General features: G+C 45.1%; 1 protein-coding gene across 2 annotated transcripts in view; it reads right to left on the bottom strand.

The window, feature by feature from the left end:
- Positions 1–27,481, bottom strand: part of REN (renin) — an 822,085-nt gene that overhangs the window by 167,800 nt on the left and 626,804 nt on the right. For both annotated transcript variants that reach the window (XM_082245108.1, XM_082245109.1), the window contains exon 6: positions 13,227–13,349. In XM_082245108.1, the coding sequence (XP_082101234.1) occupies positions 13,227–13,349 (123 nt within the window). The remainder of the gene's footprint in view (positions 1–13,226; positions 13,350–27,481) is intronic.

Below are 27,481 nucleotides of genomic sequence, written 5' to 3'. Positions count from 1 at the left end.
TTTCAATGCAAAATGACCAGCGTGTGCCCCCTTTCAATGCAGTGAGATCATCGTGCCCCCTTTCAATGCAAAATGACCAGCGTGTGCCCCCTTTCAATGTAGAATGACCAGCGTGTGCCCCCTTTCAATGTAGAATGACCAGCGTGTGCCCCCTTTCAATGCAAAATGTCCAGCGTGTGCCGCCTTTCAATGCAGTGAGATCATAGTGCCCCCTTTCAATGCAAAATAAATGACCAGCGTGTGCCCCATTACAATGCAGAGAGATCAGTGTGCTCCCATTCATTGCAGGCAGACCAGCATAGCGTGCCCCCCCCCCCGAGACCAGTGCACTTACCTGCATGGATGGGGGGGTGGCTCCCTGGCCCTGCGCCCCCAATGCACCGGCCGCCACTGCTCCTTACCTGCCCATGGCTTCCATGCTCCATCTTCGGGCTCCTCCAGCCACCCAGCCGCTCCACAGCCACTGTATCTTCAGTGCACTCGCACCATGCACCGCCCCTCCCCTTCCCTTCCGCCCTCTGCACTTGAGAGTTGCCGGGCAGTGGAAGGACCAATAGGCTGCTGCGGAGGGGCGGACCTTACAGGAGGAAGAGCCAATAGGACGGACACCGCAGCACAGCACACTTGGGCTGCCACGAACAGGCAGGGTAAGTGACGCTGGTACTGCTCTATCAAGGAACGGCAGGCTGCCTGGGGGCGCAGGCTGAGCGCGGGGCGGGGAACAAAAACGAACTGCCAACTGTTAACACTGTTAACACATTGATTTTGCGCCCCCCCCCCTCGGCCTGCGCCCCTGGCGGGCGCTGTTTTCGCCAGCCCCATGGTACGCCCCTGGGTACTGTCAGCTGAGGCACTCAGCCAATAAGAGATACGAAAGAATTGTTACCATATGAACAAATGTGTATGTCGAAGAAAAGAATAAATAATATTTCAAACATCTATAAAATTATGAATGTAGGGGAGAAGCAGACAGTGCCCCCACTCGTAGAAAAATGGGAAAGTGAATTGGGTGCACGAAGTGAGGGATTTCTATGGGAAAAAAGTATAAAATTAGTACATTATTCCACGATAGATATAAGTACGGCAGAAATGAACTACAAACTTATCTCCAGATGGTATAATACCCCAGATAAAGTGGGGAGATACCAACTGGAGAGTTCAAAATATTGTTGGAGGGGTTGTAAGGTAACTGGTACAATAACACACATCTGGTGGGATTGCCCAAAAATTAAAAAATATTGGAGGGAAGTATTATTCCTAATTAAAAAAATTACTAATATAGATATCAATGAAGACCCATGGACATGTCTGTTCCATGGGACAAAAATGTCGGTAAAACAATATAAAAAAACATTAATCCCCCATCTGTTAAACTCAGCAAAAAGTTTAATCCCCTTAAACTGGCAAAAAAAAAAAGAACCTCCATCGTATAAAGAGTGGTTTTCACGGGTGGAAAAAAGGAGAAAGTTAGAATCCTTAAGAAATTGGGGAGAAGAGAAATATGAGGACAGGGTAGAGATATGGGAGAAATGGCAAGATTTTAAAAAATCAAGAGATAATATAACGATTCAGGAAAAGAAGGGGGGGGGGTAGGGAAATGAGGAGGGGGTAGGGTGGTTATTTGATAAAAAGTTTTTTTTTTTTTAAGATGAAAAGGTATGTATTCAACTTTGTATGTGAAAAATTTTCAATAAAGAAATATAAAAAATAAAAAATAAAGGCATCAGGCAGTCGGCCGCCTTCTCCATCGCTCCTCCTTTTGGCTGAACAATGCCTCAGAAACCCGTTTAGAGAATGTTAACCTCCCAGTGTCTGGAAAGGTGGTACACATTTTTTTTTTCAAGGCCTCCTCAAGACGTGGGCTTCTGAGTCCTCTGGGTCACTAAGGATGACATTGTCATGAGCAACCTCTCCCCAACACTGTACAACTCCTGAAGTTTCTGGGGAATCAAAACCATCACTTGAAGACTGCTGTATGCTTTCCTCTACATCCACGCTGCTGCAATCCTCCTCCTCCTCTTCCTCCTGTGTGTTTTGTGGCCCTGCAGTAATGATATCTGCATAAAGGGGGCCTTGTGAGGAAAGGAAGTCCTCCTGTCCCTCCCGCTGTTCTGCCTCAAGTGCCCTGTCCATGATTCCACGAAGCTTGTGCTACAGCAGGTAGACTAGAGGGATAGTGTCACTGATGCATGCATTGTCCCAGCTCACCGTCCTTGTGGCCTCCTCAAATGGTGACAGGAAGGTGCATGCATCCTTTATCAAAAGCCGCTGGCATGGCAAAAAAAAGCCAATCTCAGGTATTCAATGATGGCCCTCTGCTGTGTGTGCAGCCGCTGCAACATTGCCAATATTGAGTTCCCCCTGGTGAGTATGTCACAAATGAGGCGGTTGGTGGGCACGTTGAATTCCTGTTGAATGTCAGATAAGTGAGCGGAAATGGCCACAGACTTTTCTGGCCTGCCTCAGGAGATCTTGGAAGCCTGGGTATCTTATCAAAAAAATGCTGCACCACCAGATTCAGGTCATGTGCTAAGCATGGAACACGTGTCAAGTGTCCCTGTCGGAGAGCGGAGAGAAGGTTGGTGCCATTGTCACATACAACCATTCCTGGCTCAATCTGTCCTGGTGTCAACCATCTCTGAGCCTACCCCTGCAGAGCTGACAGAATCTCTGCCCTGGTGTGACTCCTATCCCCTAGACAGACCAACCGCAACACGGCATTGCATCTTTTTGCCTGACTGCTTGCATAGCCCCTTGAACGCTTAGGGAGCACTGCTGTTTCAGAGGACAATTGAGCGGAAGAGGAAATGAAAGGAGAGGAGGGAGGAGGAGCTTTTTGGAGGCATGGTGGCAAAAGAAGATGCAACACAGAACCCTATCCTGCATCCTTCCCAGCTGCCAGCAAAGCTACCTAGTGTGCCATGAAGGAAATGTAACATCCCTGACCATGTCTACTGGACCAAGAATCAGCAGTAAATTGCACCTTCCTGCTGACTGCTCTGTCCAACAAGGCCAAAACACTACCTTCCACATGACGGTAGAGAGCCGGAATGACCTTACGCAAAAAGGAATGCCTTTTTGGTACCTGCCACTGTGGTACAGCACATTCCACAAATTTGCAAAAGGGAGCAGAGTCTACTAGATGATAAGGCAGCAATTGTAATGCTAGAAATTTGGTCAAGCTAGCATTAAGATTCTGAGCATGTGGATGGCTGGGACAGTATTTCTTTCTATGGTTCAGCAACTGGGGTAGTGAAATTTGCCTGCTGCTCAAATCAAGCGGTGGTGTACTGTTAGCAGATTGGGTGCAAGTCTCTGTGGCACTCATTGCTATACCATCATCCCTCTCAATGCAGGTATTTGAGAAGACATGAGGTATAGTAGGGTTAGAAATCCCATATGAGGAGCAAGGTGAAGTATGCTTGTTTTTATCTTGTGGCTCTTTCAGGTGCTGTTGCCAACGGACTGCATGGCAGGTCGTCATATGCCTTGTCAAGCATGTGGTGCCCAAGCGGCTGATGTTCTGGCCACACTTTATCCACTTCAGACAGATGTTGCAAACAGCAACACTACGGTCTACTGCACATGTGCTGAAAAAAGCCCACACTAATGAACTTTTGGAAGTCCGCGAGGAGTTTGCAGCACCCTGCACCTGTGGAGCTCTGTGCTGTGATTCAATAGGTTGGCTACTCCTATGGCGGGCCACTGGAGCACATTGTGCCTCGTTGGAGTTGTTCCTCCTCCTCCTCTATCCTGTAAGGGCACCCAAGTGCAGTCAGTGACCTCATCATCCCCTCCATCCTAGTCACTGGAGCAAACTTGGCAGTATGCTGCAGCTGTGGCAACATGACTGCTAGTTTCTTGTTCATCATTGTCACCCCCTCTCTCTAGGTTATTCCCTTCATCAACCTGGGAACCAACATCACAGCATTCAAATTGCTGCGCATCCTCCAGCAGCATGTCACTTGACACTATGATCGAATAGTTCAGGTGACTTCTCTGTGCATGATTGTGGGGGCGACAGTAGGAGTAGCTGTGGAGAAGGAGCCTGTGGAACGGGCCGCTTTGCCAGCTGTGGTGGAAGGCAAACTAGTGTGAGCGTGCATGTCAGAGGATGAGGAGGATGAGGACGGCTAATTTATCCACTCCACCAACTCTTCTACATGTTGTGGCGAAATAAGATGGGCCGCACCGGAAAAAAAGGACGGTCATGCCCACCTGCAGTGGATGCACCATGTCGACTGTAACCACCACTTTTCACTGTGGACACAGAGGCTGCTTGCCCTCTTTTCGTGGCTTGTGAGCGTCTGTGTCTCATTGTCGGCCTTTCGGACATGATGTGGATTTTGGGGGGGGGGGGGTTTATTACTGGTTGATCACTATAATATAAATAATGCACTGCTGATATGTACTGAACTGACCAATAGACTCTATGGCCTGATATATAATCAATTGCCCTAATATATAGAGAGAGATCACTGTAGGGTATACTGAACTGACTGATAGATACTCAATGGCCTGATATCTAATCAATTACCCTATATATAGCTAGAGATCAATATAGGGTATACGGAACTGACCTATAGATACTCAATGGCCTGATATCTAATCAATTGCCCTATATATATATAGAGAGAGATCAATATAGGGTATACAGATCTGACCGATAGATACTCAGTGGCCTGATATCTAATAAATTGCCCTATATATAGATAGAAATCAATGTATGGTATATGGTCTATGGTATATATTGCACTACTGAATATACTTCACTATCTGATCTCTTGACCTGTAAAAAGCACAAATCTCTCTCCCTGCCTAACTCACTGCTAGCAATGTCTCTAATTAGACTACACTGCACTGTCTGATAAACTGCAAATTACTCTCCTCTCCCAGCCTCAAACACGATCCTCTCCCTGCCTGAAAAACACGATCCTCTCCTTGCCTAACTCACTGCTAGCAATTAGAGTTGAGCGGACACCTGGATGTCCGTGTTCGGCGGGTTAGGCCGAGCTTGAAAAAAAAGTCTGGGTCCGTGTCCCGGACTTTTTCCGAACTGTTCCCGGACACCGAACCCCATTGAAGTCAATGGAGACCCGAACTTTCAGGCACTAAAATGGCTCTAAAACACCAATGGAAAGGGCTAGAGTGCTGCAAATGGCAGCAAAACGTAGTTAAGAGCATGGCAAGTGCTCTGCAAACAAATGTGGATAGGGAAATAACTTAAAACAACAAAAAAAAACAGAAAAATAAAACAATTTTCTTCATCTGTGAAGGACGAGGCCCATATGGAGTAGGAGGGAGGTTGAGGTGGCGGTGGATGTGGCGGTGTAGGTGGAAGCGGCGGTGGAGGGGGACGAGGTAGCCAACACTGATTTTTTTCAGTCATTTTAAATTAGGGTGCACCCCAAAAGAGTGAGAAAGATCAAAAATATAACAATGGCTGGGTAAGGTCGGTATCCATCTCTATTCTGCACAAGGTACGGAAAAATCCTGTGGGATCCATGCCTGGTTCATTTTAATGAACGTGAGCTTGTCCACATTGTCTCTGGACAGGCGGCTGTGCTTGTCTGCGATAACGCCCCCAGCCGTGCTAAATACACGTTCAGATAATACACTGGCTGCAGGGCACGCCAGCACCTCCAAGGCGTAAAGGGCAACCTCAGGCCATGTGCCCAATTTGGAGACCTAGAAGTTGAAGGGTTCTTCTGAGTTGCTGGCGGTGCCCTGGCTGCGTTGGCGACCTCTTCCTCCTCCTCCTCCTCCTCCTCCTCTGCCTTGTGCTTCCACTGTGGCCCCACTGTCAGGTGGGAATGCCAGCAGCATCGCGTCTACCAGCGTGCGCTTGTACTTGCGCATCTTGCGATCATGCTCCAGTGAGTGAATTAAGGACGGTACATTGTCCTTGTAACGGGGATCCAGCAGCGTGGCCACCTGGTAATTAGCACAAGTTAGAATGTGGGCAACTCGGCGGTCGTTGTGGAGACACTGCAGCATGTAATTGCTCATGTGTGCCAGGCTGCCCAGAGGCAACGAAAGGCTGTCCTCTGTGGGAGGTGTATCGTATGTGTCTTCTGTATCCCCCCCAGCCATGCACCAGTGATGGCCATGAGCTGGCCTGGGTGCCACACTGCTGTGAACATGGTTCCATCTCCTCCTCCATCTCCTCCTCCATCTCCTCCTCCTCCAGAACTGTGCCCCTGCTGGACAATTGTGTACCTGGCGTTTGTGGGTGCAGGAACCCACCCTCGGAGCCACTTGTGAATGACTGCCCTAAAAGCCATGGAAATGATCCCTCTTCCTCCTCCTCCTCCTCCTGTGCCACATCCTCTTCCATCATCGCCCGATGCGTTTTTTCAAGGAGGCATAGAAGTGGGATAGTTAAGCTGACAACAGCGTCATCGGCACTGGCCATGTTGGTGGAGTACTCAAAACAGCGCAACAAAGCACACAGGTCTCGCATGGAGGCCCAGTTATTGGTGGTGAAGTGGTGCTGTTTCGCAGAGCGACTCACGCGTGCGTGCTGCAGCTGAAACTCCACTATGGCCTGCTGCTGCTCGCACAGTCTTTCCAGCATGTGCAAGGTGGAGTTCCACCTTGTGGGCACGTCACATATGAGGCGGTGAGCGGGAAGGCCGAAGTTATGCTGCAGCGCTGACAGGCGAGCAGCAGCAGGGTGAGAATGCCGAAAGTGCGCACAGACGGCCTGCACTTTCTGCAGCAGCTCTGACATATCACGGTAATTTTGAAGGAACCTCTGCACCACCAAATTCAGCACATGCGCCAGGCAAGGGATGTGCGTCAAACCAGCCAGGCCCAGAGCTGCTATGAGATTTCGCCCGTTATCGCACACCACCATGCCGGGCTTGAGGCTCGCTGGCACCAACAACTCATCGGTCTGCTGTTTCAAGCTCCTCCACAACTCATGCGCGGTGTGGGATTTTTCCCCCAAACATGCAAGTTTTAAAACTGCCTGCTGTCATTTACCCCTGGCTTTGCTGAATTTGGTGGTGAAGGTGTTACGCTGACCGGATGAGGAGGCGGTAGAGGATGAGGAAGCGGAGTAGGAGGAGTTAGGAACAGGATGTAAACTGAAGCGCCCTGCAATCCTCGTGGTGGAAGGAGATGCGCCAAACAAATTTAAAAGGTGTATCTCACACGTACCGATACAGACTATGCCGCAATTTAATTTTTTTCACCCCAAAAGGGTGTATATTGAATAGCGGAATAGAAAAAAGTATATAAAAAGGTGTATCTCAGACGTACAAACACAGACTATGCCGCAATTTAATTTTTTTTACCCCAAAAGGGTGTATATTGAATAGCGGAATAGAAAAAAATTTATAAAACGGTGTATCTCACACGTACAAACACAGACTAGGCCCCGATTACAATTTTGTGTACCCTAAAGGTAGGATGAGGATGAGGAGTAGGAGGAGTTCGGAACAGGAGGCAAACTGAAGCACCCTGCAATCCTCGGCAGTGGAAGATGCGCCCAAAAATTTGAAAGGTGTATCTCACACGTACCGATACAGACTATCCTGCAATTTTATTTTTTTCACCCCAAAAGGGCTTATATTGAATAGCGGAATAGAAAAAAGTATATAAAAAGGTGAATCTCACACGTACCGATACAGACTATGCCGCAATTTAATTTTTTTTACCCCAAAAGGGTGTATATTGAATAGCGGAATAGAAAATTTTTTATAAAACGGTGTATCTCACACTTACAAACCCAGACTAGGCCCTGATTACTATTTTTTGTACCCTAAAGGCAGAATGAGGAGTAGGAGGAGTTCGGAACAGGAGGCAAACTGAAGCACCCCGCAATCCTCGGCGGTGTAAGATGCGCCCAAAAATTTGAAAGGTGTATCTCACACGTACCGATACAGACTATGCCGCAATTTAATTCTTTTTACCCCAAAGGGTGTAGATTGAATAGCGGAATAGAAAATATGATATAAAAAGGTGTATCTCACACGTACAAACCCAGACTAGGCCCCGATTACAATTTTTTGTACCCTAAAGGCAGGATGAGGATGAGGAGTAGGAGGAGTTCGGAACAGGAGGCAAACTGAAGCACCCTGCAATCCTCGGCGGTGTAAGATGCGCTCAAAAATTTGAAAGGTGTATCTCACACGTACCGATACAGACTATGCCGCAATTTAATTCTTTTTACCCCAAAGGGTGTAGATTGAATAGCGGAATAGAAAATATGATATCAAAAGGTGTATCTGACACGTACAGACCCCGACTAGGCCCTGATTACTATTTTTTGTACCCTAAAGGCAGGATGAGGAGTTCGGAACAGGAGGCAAACTGAAGCACCCTGCAATCCTCGGCGGTGGAAGATGCGCCCCAAAAATTTGGAAGGTGTATCTCACACGTACCGACACAGACTATGCCGCAATTTAATTATTTTTACCTCAAAGGGTGTAGATTGAATAGCGGAATAGAAAATATGATATCAAAAGGTGTATCTCACACGTACAAACCCAGACTAGGCCCCGATTACAATTTTTTGTACCCTAAAGGCAGGATGAGGAGTAGGAGGAGTTCGGAACAGGCAGGAGGCAAACTGAAGCACCCTGCAATCCTCGGAGGTGGCAGATACGCCCAAAAAATTTGGAAGGTGTATCTCACACGTATCGATACAGACTATGCCGCAATTTAATTCTTTTTACCCCAAAGGGTGTAGATTGAATAGCGGAATAGAAAATATGATATCAAAAGGTGTATCTGACACCTACAAACCCAGACTAGGCCCAGATTACAATTTTTTGTACCCTAAAGGCAGGATGAGGAGTAGGAGGAGTTTGGAACAGGCAGGAGGCAAACTGAAGCACCCTGCAATCCTCGGCAGTGGAAGATGCGGCCCAAAAATTTGGAAGGTGTATCTCACACTTACCGATACAGACTATGCCGCAATTTAATTATTTTTACCCAAAAGGGTGTAGATTGAATAGCGGAATAGAAAATATGATATCAAAAGGTGTATCTGACACGTACAAACCCAGACTAGGCCCCGATTACTATTTTTTGTACCCTAAAGGCAGGATGAGGAGTAGGAGGAGTTCGGAACAGGAGGCAAACTGAAGCACCCTGCAATCCTCGGCGGTGGAAGACGCGCCCCCAAACATTTGAAAGGTGTATCTCACAAGTACCGATACAGACTATGCCGCAATTTAATTTTTTTTACCCCAAAAGGGTGTAGATTGAATAGCGGAATAGAACATATGATATAAAAAGGTATATCTCAGACGTACAAACACAGACTATGCCGCAATTTAATTTTTTTTACCCCAAAAGGGTGTAGATTGAATAGCGGAATAGAAAATATGATATAAAAAGGTGTATCTCACATGTACAAACCCAGACTAGGCCCCGATTACAATTTTTTGTACCCTAAAGGCAGGATGAGGAGTAGGAGGAGTTCGGAACAGGAGGCAAACTGAAGCACCCTGCAATCCTCGGCGGTGGAAGATGTGCCCCAAAAATTTGGAAGGTGTATCTCACACATAACGATACAGACTATGCTGCAATTTAATTATTTTTACCCCAAAGGGTGTAGATTGAATAGCGGAATAGAAAATATGATATCAAAAGGTGTATCTGACACGTACAAACCCAGACTAGGCCCCGATTACAATTTTTTTTAACCCTAAAGGCAGGATGAGGAGTAGGAGGAGTTCGGAAAACAGGCAGGAGGCAAACTGAAGCACCCTGCAATCCTCGGCGGTGGAAGATGTGCCCCAAAAATTTGGAAGGTTTATCTCACACATAACGATACAGACTATGCTGCAATTTAATTATTTTTACCCCAAAGGGTGTAGATTGAATAGCGGAATAGAAAATATGATATCAAAAGGTGTATCTGACACGTACAAACCCAGACTAGGCCCCGATTACAATTTTTTGTACCCTAAAGGCTGGATGAGGAGTAGGAGGAGTTCGGAACAGGAGGCAAACTGAAGCACCCTGCAATCCTCAGCGGTGGAAGATGCGCCCCAAAAATTTGGAAGGTGTATCTCACACGTACCGATACAGACTATGCCGCAATTTAATTATTTTTACCCCAAAGGGTGTAGATTGAATAGCGGAATAGAAAATATGATATAAAATTGGTGATTTTTCAATAGCACATGTGAACACAGCAGTGTCTTATGTTTTATGTGACGGCCAGCTCTGCAGCAGGCTATGAAGTGAAAAAAAAAGGAAATTCCCCTTTAAGTTTGTAATTTTTAAATAGATTAGTACAGACTATGCCACAATTTAATTTTTTTTAACCCAAAAGGGTGTATATTGAATAGTGGAATAGAAAAAAGTGTATAAAATTGAAAATCACTCAATAGCACATGTGAACACAGCAGTGTCTTATGTCACGGTCAGCTCAGAGTCAGCAGCAAGCAGGCTATGAAAGGGGGAAACAAAAAAAATTCCCCTTTAACTTGTAGTAAAATATAGCTGATGAACGCTGCACACAACTGACTGATAAAAATAGATTTTTTTTCTCCCTCCTCCTCAGTGGGCTCAAGTGAGGGCAAAAAGATTGTTCACTGCACCACCCCCCACACAGCAATATCGATGTAGACTGTCCCTGCCTAATCTCTGCAGCCTGTCCCTAAAATGCTCAAAAAGATTGTTCACTGCACCACCCCCCACACAGCAAAATCGATGTAGACTGTCCCTGCCTAATCTCTCCAGCCTGTCCCTAAAATGCTCAAAAAGATTGTTCACTGCACCCCCCACACAGCAAAATCGATGTAGACTGTCCCTGCCTAATCTCTGCAGCCTGTCCCTAAAATGCTCAAATAACTTTCCCTGCCTACACTCTGACCTGTCCCTGCATTCTTTTCGGACACAATTTTTCACTGTCTGTCCCTAATCAGCAGCCAGCACGTATGATGTGTGCTCTCTCCCTAATACTACAGCAGAATGACACAGCGCGCTGGGTCTCGAACTTATAAAGACATGGTCACATGCTTCAGATGGCAAATCACAGCTACTAATACATTAGTAGGCATGGCTGGGAGGGCTTAAGGCACACCAGTTAAACGCTTGTTGATTGGCTGTTGAAAGCCCGCCAGTAAAAGCGCGCCATTACATACAAAACAGGAAAGAAAATGACCGAACACGGATTTTAAACCCGAACATACAGTAAAGTTTTCGGGTCCGTGTTCGGGTAACAAAAATCCAATTATTCGGTACGAACCCAAATAATACAGTCCGTGTTTACTCAACACTACTAGCAATGTCTCTAGACTACACCGCACTGTCTGACAAACTACAAATGACTGTTCTCCCCCTGTCTCAATCACTTGCTATCTCGACGCCCGCACAGTCACACTACAAGGTGCGGCTGTGCGAGCAGCCTTTATATAGTGTGGGGGGTGTACTAAGCCCCTGAGCCATGATTGGCTAAAGGCAGCCTGCCTTTGTTCAATCATGGCAGAGATCATTTGAAAGGTCAGAGCATGGAGGTTTGGGTGCCTGCTTTGGCCAATCACATAACGCACTGCGCGCACAGTGCATTATGGATGCAGGCGCTCTAATTTCCCATAAAGAAGCACATTTGTTCGTCATTTGACGAACGAGCGAACAGCCAATGTTCGAGTCGAATGTACGTTCAACTCGAACTCGAAGCTCATCCCTACTTGTAACATTAAGACTTGTAGGTACTGTCGTGTGAGTGTGCCGGGCAAAACTTTTGTTGCCACGGCTACGGGTGAGGAGTTTACCATACAGCAATATGTTAACTGTGGCACAAATTTTGTAGCCTGATTATTTGTACATTATGCGACCTACAATATGTAGGCTGCAATACACGTCCCCTGAGACCTAGAATAGGGGAACACTATTGTGACACAATAATTTAAATGTTAGAAATATTTACGTCACTTTAAGGAATGCCATCAGTGTGATTTTTTCTCATTTAATTTTAGAGAAATAGAACGGCTGTCTCATCCACCAAAAGGCGGCAATAGGGAGAGAAGGTTACTAAGAAGAGAGGCTTGGTGGATTTTTAGACTTAATTCCAGATCACCTCGGGGGTTAAACTTGAGAGGGGATCTAGATTTGCACATACATTAAATTGTCTCTCTCCAGTATCTCTCTTCCTTTTTTGGTCTCTACAATTTTCCTTTATTATTTTCATTGATTGTTTTATTTTCATTTGTATCTTTGTATACTATCATTGTGTAGTTTGTGGATATTAAGTGGCACATACATGGGTTTCCTTAGTATATACTACAGCTGATTCAAATTTTTGCTAATTATCTGCAATTAATTGGGACAATGAATGGGTGGAGCCTGTGATATGTAGAGTCACTATATACTGTATTTCAAAGTTTTGTGTCTAAATGTAGGCTAAAACGCGTCAACTGATCTTATCAACAGTTGTCTACTGTGGTTCCTGAATAAAGATGACGATTTTTTTAAGAGAAACTACCGGTGTGCGGATCATCTTTCTACATATGTACTCAGTTAAATGGCTATAGGTCGGCCACCCGGGAGCTCGTTTATTGGTGAGCTGTATGGGTAGTAGCACTGCTCCTTCTGTTTGTATTTTCGTCTTCTTATTCCTGTTCTCTATTCCAACGATGTGCACATTACTTATATTACGTGTATTGTTTACAATATGCAAATAAAAAATATGTTTGGAAAAAAAAATGCACAATACCTTCATTTATAGATAAAATTACACCTGTAAATCAGGAGAACTTTGATCAAGCTCTTGCAAGAGCAATACATGCTTCTGGATCAGCATTGTCAGTAACTAAAAATGCATATTGGCAGGAAGCTTATAAATCATTACGAGGGAAAGAAGGGTAGTTAAAATGTATAGTTGAAATGTGTTATCCCATTTGTAATAAATAACATTTTAAAAAGCAAGCTTAATTTATTTACCGAATTAGCTGTACTTTTATTTCAAGCATAATACTTTTATATACACTGCCTTTTATGTTCCTAGTGTAACAAAATTACTTTCAATCTGTAAAACTACTCCACACTGAATTTTTGTTTTTCAATTTTTTTGAAAATTTGAATTTTTTCCAGAAAAAAGTTGCTCTCATTGCTTCAAAATTTCAAGTAATTTGACATCTCCCGCTCCTGAGCTGTGCATGTGTCGTCATGAGTTTGTGACTAATTTTAGGGGTGTGAATTTATTTCATATAAAGCTGTATTGCTTATTCTGTTCATAAGTTACTACTAAAGATTTTACCCACCCCTTCATCTGGATATGCCAAAATCCTTGCTTCTTCAGGCTGAAGTAATGGAATTTACCGGAGTAGTATGAAGGATCTGAGCCACCGAAGATAATCTCACCTCCCGGTCTTGATTGAGTATCTCTGGTTGTAAATAAAACATTAAATTTCAGTTTGATGCAAATGCAAAAGAAGTTGAGTCATCATCATTTATTTTGTTTTACATATTTTATGGTTTCCAAGAGTCTAACACATTCATGGTCAGTATTAAAACCTAAGTGCAAGCAAACAAACAGAAAAATCAGCACAAGGGATATAACGTATAGTCAGTAGGATGTGTCCCTAATTTAGAAACAATAACAAATCTTTGGGTGACCTTCTGGTCCAGGTGCTAGCTAAAATCATGCTTCTGCCTTCTCTCCCAACAATTAAGCGTCATAATCATCTGGAGATGTAAGGGTTATCACAACTAAGTGGCTGTGAGACAATGGCAATGCCCATCCTTTCTGCCCAGCTGCTCTATTCACACTACAGCTTCTATAAGTGAAATATGATCTGTGAATGGAGGGGTTGGACCTATTAATCCTCCTGTCCTCTGTTCATATATCCGGTTTCATTCATGGAAGCTGTAGTACAGGTGCACTTAGGTATTTAAGGTGTATTATACTGTATGTGACTTCAAGTCCTGGTTCACACTGCTGTGGCTTTGCAATTGCGCTACTTCAGCGAAATTTCAAAAGCTGCACATCAGTGCAATTTGCAATGACAATTTCATTGTGGATTGCAACTTCATTTAACAGAAGTCTATACAAGTCGCAATGAAATCATAAAATAATGCAGGAACTTTTTTCATAATCGCAAAGATATGAACAGTTCCACTGCTGCTGATGAGTGCAACTTGTCATGCAATTTGGAACTGTCAAGTTGCATGACAAGTGGCACCAGTGTGAACGGGGTCTAAAACCTACACCAACAAAACTCACAATTTATTATGCCCACAATAACAGTTATTGTATTACAAAAGATAACTGCTATGTGTAAGACAAGCTAAAATTTCTGACGACCTCTTGCCTTGACTACAAAGCATTGTGAAAACATGAAAATAATGTTGCACCATGTTAAGAATTCATGTCAATGTACCCAGTATTTAAGTGTGTTTCTAGGTGTTAATATATAAAAATGCTGACATGTTTCTTGAAACAGAATTTTACTTCTGCAGGTGTAATTATATATAGCGTGACAGCAGGCAGGTAAAATCTCCTGGTTGCATCCAGGATGGCAGGTATGTGTGTCCTAGACTCTATACAGATTTGTTCCACTAGGGGGGAAGTGCTGAGAGTCTTTCAGTGGTGGGGGTAATGGTCGATCTTTTGAAAAGTTCGGTTCGACCAAAACACTCGAATTTCCCGAAAAGTTCGTTTCGGATTCCAACACAATTTTGAAGCCCTAAAACCTAATAAATGCCCCTAAAAAGTGCCTAGGGTTCTGGGTCATGCCCCAGGGACTATGAATCAGGCAAAAAAAAGTTATTTAAAATTGTCATTTTTGATAGAGAGCCAATTATTGAATAAAAAAAAAAAAATATTTCTTTGGATTTAGTGTCTGGGGGGTCTAAAAAGTGTACCTGTGATGTTTCAGCTCTGTAGCATGTCCAGAACCAGAATTATAGCATGCCAAACCTTCAAGAATGACTTTTCTTGCTTAACCGTGCCTTTCTTTTGCTCCTAATCAACTGCACAGCCAATGTGTATGATGGGGACACAATGCAGTGCACTGGGAGTTTTTTTTTTTTTAAAAAAAGGTGCTGTCTCTTTAAATGTGGATATAATTAACTGGTGTATTTTCACAATGGGGCTATTATTACCAAATGTTTTAAAGAAGTCAAAAGATGTATGTAGATGCACTTTATTTCATGTAAAATGGTGTTTGGTGCACTTTAACTTGAATTCTCACAAGAAACAGACATATGCATTGAGGGTTTGGGTTAGGGGCCACAATGTACTGCACAGTGAACAAGATTAGAGATGTTTTGGATGAATACTGTTGTCTCTTGACTTTGAATAGAAGTAAAGGATGCTTAAAAATTGGGCCTTTGGTGGTGCCGACGATGCCTTGACACCATAACCCTATGAAAGTGCTGGTCATGAAGGCAATAATTGCCTTTGTAAGGAAAAAAAATGCAATGATATGCATCTGTGAAACAGGTGCGCAAAAATTGTTGTTTGGGTGTTGGTGGAGCCATACCACTGTAAGCCCAAAGAGCTGGTGTTGAAGTAGGTGAAAAAATTAAGAAGATGTGTACCTGTGGATCAGGTGAGCAAACATTGTGTTCTGGGTGTTGGCGGAGCCTCCCCACCGTAAGCCCAAAGAGCTGGTTTTGAAGAAGGCGTAAAAATTATGAAGGTGTGCACCTGTGGAACTGGTGCGCAAACATGGTATTTTTGGTGATGGCGGAGCCTCCCCACCATAAGCCCAAAGAGCTGGTGTTGCAGAAGGCCAAAAAAAAATTAATCTTTGCTAGTGGAAACTAAAATGAGGTTCTGTGAACCTAAACGGAAGGAGAGGAGGGTTGGAGGGTGGCACCCTGGTCCAGGCTTAAACTGAGGCTCAGCTACCACATCGCAATGATAGACTAGTCTACAAGGTCTGCATCAGGTGCATCAAAGCTTGATATCCACGACTGATTCATTTTAATGAATGTCAAACTGTCGATAGAGTCAGTGGAGAGTCTCGTTCGATGGTCTGTGACGAATCCTCCTGCTGCGCTGAATGCCCGTTCCGATAGGACACTGGAAGCAGGGCAGGCCAACAACACCATGACATGCTGGGCCAGTTCTGGCCAGTGGTCTAATCTTAAGACCCAGTATGCCAGTGGATCGGATTCGTCACATGAAAAGCCCTCTGTGTCACTTTGTGCCCTGACGTAATCGTCCACCATGTGATGCAGACAATGTCGATGCGATTTTGCAGCTGAGAAGCCTGGGCGGTGAGGACTAAAAAAAGACAGAAAGGCATCCGTCAACCGCACGCCTTCTCCAACGCTTCTCTCGTGACCCACAGTAGAGTCCATGGTAGGTTGTCCCCGCCCCTGCACCCTACGGGAGTCGGGGAACGTGTTCACCAGAAACCTCTTGAGACTGTCCTCAAGGGATTTGATCCTGTGGACTCTCTGGGTGGATGGGAAAAGCTCAGAGACTTTTGACTTGTACTTGACTAGTAGGGTGGCCAACCAATAGTGGTCAGTCTCTTTAATGGCCTTGATTCTGGGGTCCTTTCGCAGGCTCTGAAGCATGATGTTTGCCATGCGTCACAAATTTGCAAAGGCCTGAGAATCTGACTCCTCGGGGTCACTCAAAACGACATGATCTTGAATGTGCTCCTCCTCCTCCCAGCCACGTACTACTCCAAAGTGTCCCGAGGGAGTCAAACTAGGCCTTGCAGATTGCCGCATGTCTTCCTCCTCCTCCTCAAAGCCTGCAAAAGTTCCCGAAGAATCGTCTTCCTCCTCCTCCTCTTCCACCCCTGGATCCTGCTCGGGCCTCTGGGAGCTAGGCATAATGGGGTCAGGATAAAGGGGGCCTTGAGAGACAAGGAAGTCCTCCTCTTCCTCCTGCTGCTCTGCCTCCAGTGCCCTGTCCATAATGCCACGCAGAGTGTGCTCCAACAAAAACAGTACTGGTAGGGTGTCACTGATGCATGCGCTGTCCCGGCTGACCATCCTTGTGGCCTCCTCAAATGACGCATGCATCCTTAATCAAAAGCCACTGCCGTGGCGAAAAAAAGCCCAGGTGCGCTGAGCCAGTGCTGGTGCCGTACTCGCAGAGATATTCATTGAGGGCCCTCTGCTGCGTGTACAGGTGCTGCAGCATAGCCAAGGTGGAGTTCCAGTGGGTGGGCATGTCACAGACGGTGTACCGGCAGGTGAAACTCGCGCTGCACTTCGGCCAAACGTGCAGTGGCACTGTACGACCGCCTGAAGTGACTGCACACCCTTCTTGCCATCCTTAGCACATCCTGCATTCCCAGGTACGAGTTCAAAAACCGCTGTACCACGAGATTCAGGTCAACTTTCCCTGCCGAAGGGCGGCCAGGAGGTTTGACCCATTATTGGAAACCACCATTCCTGGCTGCAGCTGGCGTGGTGTCAACCACCTCTGGGCCTGTGCCTGCAAAGCCCCAAGAATCTCAGGGGCAGTGTGCTGCCTGTCCCCTAGACACACAAGCTGCAGCACTGTGTGACACCTTTTGGCCTGAGACATAGAATAGCCCTTTGAACTCTTTCGTGGTACCTCATCATATTCAAAGGACCATTCTGCAGAGGAGGGCATGGAGGAGGATGAGGAGGAGGAGCAGGAGGGGGTAGAAGTGATCGATCTACCCAGATCAGCGACACCACCAGCTGTTTGCAGACGGGGGGGGGGGGTAATACTGGCTGCAGCACCGAGCCCTGGCCACAATCCCTTCCGCTGGCAAGCAGTGTCAACCAATGAGCAGTGACAGAAATGTACACCGTCCCTGCCCATGTTTGCTTGACCAGGTGTATCTTACGGCTGACTGACTTGGCCAGGGACGACACTACATTGCCTTCCACATGTTGGTATTGGGATGGCAGGGCCTTACAGGCAAAGTAATGCCGACTTGGCACCTGCCACTGTGAAACTGCACATTTTGAAAAGTCGTGGAAGGGAGCAAACTCTACCAGGTTAAATGGTAAGAGTTGCAGAGCCAGTAGTTTTGCCAAACTACTGTTTAGACGCTGGGCATGTGGGTGGCGGGGAGTATACTTTTTTTTTCCGTTCCCATCATGTGTGGAATCGAAATTTGCCGTCTAGATGTTACAGCTGGTGGTGTGCTGGAGGTAGATGTGACACTGCGTACTATATCATCATCCCTGTCAGTGGAGGCTGCCAACAGGTTACGAGTAACTATAGCAGTGACAGACTGATGTGCAGGTGGAGCACGAGGAGGAGCGCGAGGAGGACTAGGAAGCTGACTGACCGATCTTTGGCCCTTTTGCGGGTTCTTCAAATGCCAACGGGCCAAGTGGTGGGTTGTCAAATGCCTGGTTAGGCAGCTTGTACCCAAGTGGTTGACCTTTTTGCCACGTTTTATTCCCTTATGACAAATCTTGCAGATTGAAACTGTTCAATCTGCATGAGATGTCTCAAAAAAGGCCCAGCAAGAAGAGGTTTGTATAGTGGCCCGGGAGACAACAGGTGCGGCCTTAGATGGAGTGGGCCATCTGCTCTCCCCTCTTGCTTGCTCTGCCTCCTCCTGAACCTCAGACCCAACATCAGACTCCATAAAGGACTGAGCATCAGGCAGGAGTAGATGGCCGACACTGTGGTCAAACAGCTCAGCTGATTGAAAGATTATTGAATATAACTATTGAAGTTGGGTCTAAGGGAGGACTTAAGGTGGACATGGACTCATCTTTATTTGCTCTGCCAACTGCAGAAGACTGACCACTTTTCTCTGCCTGGGTCACTGTAGTTGCTGATGATGACGATGATGAGGGTTTGGTAATATAGTCCACCACCTCCTGTACATACTGTGGACGTATAGCTTGGCCACTGCGGGAGAACAATCAAAATGGTGGCCTGGCTGAGGACTGACCACCACGTCCACCCTTGCCTCTAGACACCATAGAAGCTGTGCCCCTTTCCACAGCAGGGCCACATATGCCTTTCCTTGGTCTACCTGACATAGTTGTCACTGAGGCTTTATCAACTGTGCGATGTGAAAATCACCTGCAAGACGCACACTGCTATGTGACCCAAAGTTGTCGCTAAATAAAGCAAATGTGTGTGACGCAGAGTAGCAAAGCCTTTTGCAGTGGACTTAACGCTTACAACAAAAACAGGCGTTCACTTGTCACTGAGGCTTTATCAACTGTGCTATGTGAAAATTACCTGCAAGACGCACACTGCTATGCGACCCAAAGTTGTCGCTAAATAAAGCAGATGTGTGTGACGAAGAGTAGCAAAGCCTTTTGCAGTGGACTTAACGCTTACAACAAGAACAGGCATTATAAACAAGCAAAAAGTTGGGGGAGCAAACCCTGAACATGTATTTCTAAAGCTGGTGCAGCTATGAACCAAGTGACATGTATATTAAAAAAGAATAGCGCACACGTGCAAAAGAAGTGACTAACAAATATGAAGACAATCCATAAATAAAAATGGGAATTTGGTCCCACCATATGGCCATATCGTGCTCAAGCCCACCACTACGTCAAAGTATTTTTATTTATGGATTGTCTTCATATTTGATAGTCATTTCTTTTGCATGTGTGCGCTATTCTTTTTTAACCACTTGCCTACAGTGCACTTTCACCCTCTTCCTGCCCAGACCGATTTTCAGCTTTCAGCGCTCTCACACTTTGACTGAGAATTACTCAGTCATGCAACACTGTACCCATACAAAAATTGTGTCCTTTTGTTCACACAAATAGAGCTTTCTTTTGATGGTATTTGATCAATACTGGGTTTTTATTTTTTGTGCTATAAATAAAAAAAGACTGAAAATATCGTGAAAAAACGCATTTTTCTTTGTTTCTGTCATAAAATTTAGCAAATTAGTCATTTTTCTTCACAAATTTTGGCCAAAATTTATACTGCTACTTATCTTTGGTAAAAATAACCCAAGTAAGTGTATATTATTTGGTCTTTGTGAAAGTTATAGAGTCCACAAGCTATGGTGCGAATCATTGAAAATTGATCACACTTGATCACACCTGATGTACTGAAGGCCTATCTCATTTCTTGAGACACTAAAAGGTCAGGAAAGTACAAATATCCCCCAAATGACCCCTTTTTGGAAAGTAGACATTCCAAGGTATTTAATAAGGGGCATGGTGAGTTTTTTGAAGTTGTAATTTTTTCCCACAATGCTTTGCAAAATGAAGATTTTTTTTTTTTTTTACAAATTGCCGTATTAACAGGTTATTTCTCTCACACAGCACATGTATACTTGCAACTACACCCCAAAACACATTCTACTACTCCTCCTGAGTATGGCGATACCAAATGTGTGAGACTTTTTCACAGCCTGGCCACATACAGAGGCCTAACATCCAAGTAGTACCGTCCGGCATTCTAGGAGCACAAATTACACATATAATTTCCTGACAACCTATCGCACTTTTGAAGGCCCTGGAGCACCAGGACAATGGAAACCCCCATAAAATGACCCCATTTTGGAAAGCAAACAGCCCAGCGTATAATTTTTGAGGCATAATGAGTCTTTTGAGTATGTCATTTTTTTCCACAAGTTTTTGGAAAATGTGGAAAGAAAATGAAAACACATTTTTTTTACACAAAGCTGTCCATTTATGCAATATTTCTAACACATAGCATGTACATAGCAAAACTTGCACCCCAAAATACATTCTGCTATTCCTCCTGAGTATGGCGATACCACATGTGTAACACTTTTTCACAGCCTGGCCACATACAGAGGCCTAACATCCAAGTAGTGCTTTACACAAAGTTGTCCATTTATCCACTTTAAGACTGGGCCTATTTTTGACACTTGGTGTTTACAAGCTAAAATCATTTTTTTTGCTAGAAAACTACTTGGAACCCCCAAACATTATATATTTTTTTTTAGCAGAGACCCTAGAGAATAAAATGGAGATCGTTGCAATATTTTTTTTCACACCATATTTGCGCAGCAGTCTTCCAAATGCGATTTTTTTGAAAAAAATTCACTTTTTTGAACTAAAAAATAAGAAAACAGTAAATTTAGCCCAATTTTTTCCATAATGTGAAAGATAATGTTATGCCGAGTAATTAGATACCCAACATGTCATGCTTCAAAATTGCACATGCTCACAGAATGGCGCCAAACATTGGTACTTAAAAATCCCCATAGGCAACATTTTAAACATTTCTGCAGGTTACTAGCTTAGAGTTACAGAGGAGGTCTAGGGCTCAAATTATTGCTCTCGTTCTAACGATTGCGGCGATACCTCACATGTATGGTTTGAACACCGTTTACATATATGGGCGGGACTTGCGTATGCGTTTGCTTCTGCGCGCGAGCTAACGGGGACAGGGTGGTTTAATTTTTTTTTTTCCTATTTATTTTATTTATTATTTTTTTATTTTTACACAGTTTAAAAAAAAAATGTTTTGATAATTTTTATTCCTATTACAAGGAATGTAAACATCCCTTGTAATAGAAATAGGCATGACAGGTACTCTTTATTGTGAGATCTGGGGTCAAAAAGACCTCACACCTCACAACTGCACTAAAAAAGAAAAAAAAAAAATTGTTGAAAGAGGAAAAAAAAAAAAAGAAAAAAAAAGCGGCCCTTTAAACCGGTTGCTAGGCAACGTCTTTTGACGTAGCTCCGGTCCTCCAAGACCATAGAGTTGAATGAGGGCCATCTTGCCCTCACTTGACTTCCTGTCTCTGAGGATCCGGGACCGGATAGTTTTCCCCGCTGCCGGCGGGTCCGGTAAGCTGGGAAAACGTCTGGGACGCGGCAGGAGGGGGGGGCACCTCTTCCCCTGCACCGTATGGGTAATTCCGCGGTGAATCCGCCACTGGGACCACCCTTATCTGAAAGCCGACCGCCCGCCGCTTCAAAAAATACCGGGGTTATGGGGGCTATCTGCTGCCATAACCCCAGTATTTAGCTTTTAATGGCCGACGCATATAGTCGTTAGGCGGTCAGTAAGTGATTGCATGTATATGGCAAACAGGTGACGATGACTGACGGGGTGACAGGTGACGATGACTGATGGGGTGACAGGTGACAATGACTGATGGGGTGACAAGTGACGATGACTGATGGGGTGACAGGTGATGATGATTGATGAGGTGACAGGTGATGATGATTGATGAGGTGACAGGTAATGATGATTGATGAGGTGACAGGTGACGATGATTGATGGGGTGACAGATGACAATCATTGACGGGGTGACATGTGATGATGATTGATGGGGTGACAAGTGATGATCACTGATGGGGTGTCAAGTGACGATGATTGATAGGGTGACAGATGACGATGACTGATGGGGTGACAGGTGACGATGACTGATGGGGTGACAGGTGACGGTGATTGATGGGGTGACAGGTGACGGGCGATGGTCACTGATGGGTGACAGGTGACGGGCTATGGTGCACGGCGGTACTGATGGCAGTCTCTGGTGACCGGTGAACTTTAGGCTACGTTCACATGTGAGCGTAGCGATCGCGGGCAGAATCACTGCGATTCTGCCCGTGATCCAGAAATCATTGCAAATTGCGGGACGCCTGTGCGTTGCCCGTGATTTACAATAGCACCCCAAACGCTGTGCGATGTTGCTGTGATTTCCGCCTGCCGAATTGCGGTAACATCACGCAAACAACGCATGACGCTCCAAAGAAACTCTTGTACCTTTTTTGGGCGTCATGCGATGTTTGCACAATGCTACCGCGATTCGGCAGGCGGAAATGGCGGCAACATCGCACAGCGTTTGGGGTGCTATTGCAAATCAGGGGCAACGCACAGGCGTCCCGCAATTTGCAATGATTTCCGGATCGCGGGCAGAATCGCTGTGATTCTGCCCGTGATCGCTACGCTCACATGTGAACGTTATGGGTGTCAATTTCTGGGCACTGATGAGGTGACTGTTGGGTGACAGGTGACATTGGGGGGGGGCTGAGGACTGTGTGGGGACCTTTATTTGTGTGATTTTACTTTGTGACAAGGTGTACAGAGCAGTAACTCACTATTTCTAGCTCTGCTCTCCTCACACTGGAAACTGTATGAGGAGAGAAGAGCTAGTAACAGTCAGTTACTGCTCTTTGTTTACATTTTGTGATCGGCTGTGAATGGATTCACAGCCGATCACATAGTAAACAGTCACTGTCAGTGACTGTTTACTACCGCCGGTGACAGTTGTGTTCCTACGGAACACCGTGCCACCGACATGACCGTGCTGCGCGCTCCCGATCGCGCATGCGAGGTCATCTTGTGGGCGCCTTCATTGTGATCGGCTGTGTCATTGGAACACAGTCGATCACGTGGGAAACAGCCACGCCCATTGGGACACCCCGACATCGGCAGTGCAGGGCGGCACGCACGCGATCGCGCGCCTGCCCTGCTTAAAGTGCCGCCGTCATATGACGGCGGCCCAGGATAATGGTCGCTCCGCTCCGCCGTTATATGACGGCGGGCGGCAAGCGGTTAATATACATGTCACTTGGTTCAAAGCTGCACCAGCTTTAGAAATACATGTTCAGGGTTTGCTCCCCCAACTTTTTGCTTGTTTATTATGTATTCGGTCTGACCAGACTTCTGGGGTTGAACACCCCACCCCCCCACACACACCTGTACTCTATCAGAGTCCACTATCAAGTAGATATAGGAGGAGTCTCTTGTAGTGCAGTAGCACATCTCTCCCAGCAAGGAGTGTTGTCTCCAAGGGTTAGAGAGGCTGGATTCATCCTTTTTTTATGGATAGTGTAGGACCCACTGATAATGGGGTACTTTGACGTAGTGGTGGGCTTGAGCACGATATGGCCATATGGTGGGACCAAATCCCCATTTTTATTTATGGATTGTCTTCATATTTGATAGTCATTTCTTTTGCATGTGTGCACTATTCTTTTTTAATAAGAACAGGCATTAACTTGTCACTGAGGCTTTATCAACTGTGCGATGTGAAAATCACCTGCAAGACGCACACTGCTATGCGACCCAAAGTTGCCGCTAAATACAGCAGATGTGTGTATCGCTGAAATGTATTTTGCTGACTAGCAAGCACGTATACCTGCTGTAGATATATCAGCAGCGCAACGTGCTCACTAGACGGAACCCTGACACTTAAAAATATCCCTACAAAAACTAGATTATTGAATATAACTATAGTGGTATATAGTACCCTAACTACACTGCATATATCTTTCCACACACTAAAAGAACAGCTCCATACAGCAGAAGATAATTTCTATCTGACACTGTCCCTTTAAATTATTTTTTTTTTTTATAACTCAAACAGCACAATCGCTGTATTTCTAACTGCCTTGACAATCTTTCTGTAAGCTGACTGCTCTTCTGCTGATCTGGAGCTTTACAAGCAATCGGCTATGCAGCAAACGTTCTTTAACCACTTAAGCCCCAGCCCTATTTCGGACACTTTTTGTTTACAAGTTAAAACCAGTATTTTTTCCTAGAAAACTACTGAAAACCCCCAAACATTATATATATATATATTTTTAGCAAAGACTCTGGAGAATAAAATGTCGGTCATTGCAAAATTTTTTGTCACGCGGTATTTGCGCAGCGGTCTTTAAAACACAATTTTTTGGGAAAAAATTAGAAAAATCACATTTCACTGCATTTAAAAAATACTAAACAGTAAAGTTAGCCCATTTTTTTGTATATTGTGAAAGATGATGTCACGCCGAGTAAATAGATACCCAACATGTTATGGTTTAAAATTGCGCCCCCCCCCCCGTGGGATGGCGACAAACTACGGTAAATAGAGATCTCAATCTGCGACGCTTTAAATTTATTTAACGGTTACCAGTTTAGAGTTAGAGTGTAGCTCTTTTTTTTTAATTATTGCCCACAAACTGGCGATCGCGGCGATACCTCACATGTGTGGTTTGAACAGCGATTTCATTCGCGGCTCGACTTGCGTATACGTTTTTTTTTGTGCGCGAGTTAACGGTGACGGGGGCGGCTAAATTTTTTTTTTTTCCTATTTATTTTTTCTTTTTTTTAACTTTATTACAGGTTTTTAAAAAAAAAATCTGATCACTTTTATTGCTGTCACAAGCAATGTAAACATCCCTTGTGACACCAATATGTAGTGACAGGTACACTTTATGGAGGGATCGAGGGTCTAAAAGACCCTAGACCCCTCCACTACACTTCCCTGTATGCAAAACGCCGAAAACGGCATTTTTGCATACAGCCGTTTTTCAAATCTGCCGCCTTTTGCAGCACAGTAACCCGGAAGTGACGCCATGGACGCCGCCTCCGGGTTACGTCATCGGAGACCCGATCGATGCCGTTTCCGGCATTCATCGGGACTCCATGCAGCCGGCGGACGTGCCGGCTGGGTGCTCGGGCTCCCGGTGGGACATGAGCCCCGAGCAAAGCCACGGAAGGTGGCGGGAGGGGGGGACGTCCCCTCCCGCTCACCCGGGTAACGATCGAGCGGCTCCCGAGCCGCATCGGTCATTACCGACGGAAAGCCGACCGTCGGCTTCAAACCACGGTACCGGGATGATGCCTTTATAGCTAGAGACATCATCCCGGTATAACTCCGCAAAGTTACCCGACGTACCGGTACGTTGATATGCGGTAAGTGGTTAACACAGCAGGAGAAACACAAATGCTTCCAGTCTCTTCCAAAGCCTCTGTATTACAGTGCTAGAGGTTAGGCGGGGCTATGTTATATACTGGGGGGCGTATTCACTCCTGATTGGCCTCTGGTCCCCTTAGTCACTCCAATCATGTTCCTAGCAGACTCCTGCCCCCTCATTGGCTTTTACTGACGTTTCTGGGCCAACCACAGGCTTTTAAAGCCCACTTCCTGTCCCATTGCATTTTGGGCGGTTCGGGTGACCCGAATTCTGAACTTTTACCGCAAAAAGTTCGGAATTCGGCCGAATTTCGAACACCCAATATTCGGGTCGAACCGATGGTCGACCCGAACCGTTCGATCATCCCTAGTAATGAGCCCAGCTGAAGTAGGTTGGCTCATTAGGATCTCTACAAAAACTTCAAGCCTGCTTAGAGATTTGCTTCATCCTGGAACCAATTTTGCGCCTGTGTAGACGGGGGGGGGGGGGGAGCTTGATACCTGCCTGTGTGGCAATCCTCCTAAACAGGGAGATAGGTGCTGGGGGCAGCACAAGGCTGCACCTAGTTGATAGCCAGGGAACCTGTGTGTGTAGTAAGTTGCCAAGGGGTTTTTTTTTCATGTATCTTTTTGTTTTTTTGCCATTTTTTTACCTTGTACACAGTGTAAATAAACTGCACCTTTATATTTCACCTGCAATGCTGTTTGCTGTGCCTAATTTTGTGTAGTGAACTCATCCAGGGGGGGTCACACACACTCGTTGCTGAGCAAACCCCCTCACTCTCTATCTATCAACACATATATTGTGGGAGATTAGCTCATAGGGATCACCTTTTGTGGAAAATAAGGACAGCATGCAGGTAGTTTCTTTAAAGTCTGGTGGGTTGCCAGCTTTATTTAGCAGAGGTTTGCAAAAGTAAATCCTTATAATGGTGGATTTTTCTGCGCTAATCAAAAAAATGTTAGTATACAAAGCTGTTTATAAAATGAAGCTGCTGCACAAAAATGCATCAAAAAATGTGCTGCACTACAATACAGTGAATGTGAAATCACCAAAAGTAAAAAATATTATAATCAAACTTGTGTTTGCAGAGAAAAAAACTGAAAATAATCAGTGATTCATAATATTTTTAAATATGAAAAATCATCTGTGCATATGTAAAATTTGAACAATAATCATGTGTAACACAAACCATTCAGTGCAAAATACAAGAGGAAATTAAAAAGACAAAAGAATATTTTAAATCCCAATTAGATCCCAATAAAGTCCATGTAATAGAGCACAGAGATAGTTTCAAGAAGATCAACCACAAAGTCCCAGAAAGTGCATCCACACGACTCCTTGTGAAGATAGGGAAGACACCGGTGTGCAGATCACCCAAAAAAACCAAATGGCTGCTTACCAGAGGGAGTTGGTCTCTCAAACTAATGAGTGGACCAAAATAGGCTTGTGTGTAATACCAAGAGTGGCCACAGGATGTCTCCTTATAGACTCAATAGCGATATCCACATAACAGGGAAAAGAGTATAAAGCAGGGACATAGCGTAACTCTGTATTAAAATCGTTTATTTATGTTAAAAGGCGGATAAAAACACTCACATTTTAGTTGTAATGTCAAGGCATATAGCGGTTGAAAGATACCACGCTAGAAGCGAACGAACATCTCCCACGGTGTCAATGTCTATGGTAGCCGGCTGTTGGGGGCGTGGTCACGTCACGTCTGACTCACCCGACCGGTTTCGTCATACGCTTGACGTCACCAGGGGTGTGATTGTCAGACGTGACTCCACGCCTATATACCCCATATTCGTACGGCGGGCAGAGCCGCGCATGTCTCGTGGACATCAACATAAAAGGGCGAAAGTGAGCACTCCGAATGGCTTCTGTGAGGGCGGAAGTGATCAAAATAGTAGGAAGAACCTCCAGTGTCGCTGAGACTGTTAGGTCTGATGTAATGTATTTAATG

The sequence above is a fragment of the Pelophylax lessonae genome (assembly GCF_965119305.1).
Source record: "Pelophylax lessonae genome assembly, chromosome: 2".
NCBI classification, from domain to species: domain Eukaryota; kingdom Metazoa; phylum Chordata; class Amphibia; order Anura; family Ranidae; genus Pelophylax; species Pelophylax lessonae.
Note: the sequence above shows the minus strand (reverse complement) of the source record. Positions and strands in the feature narration are given on the sequence as shown.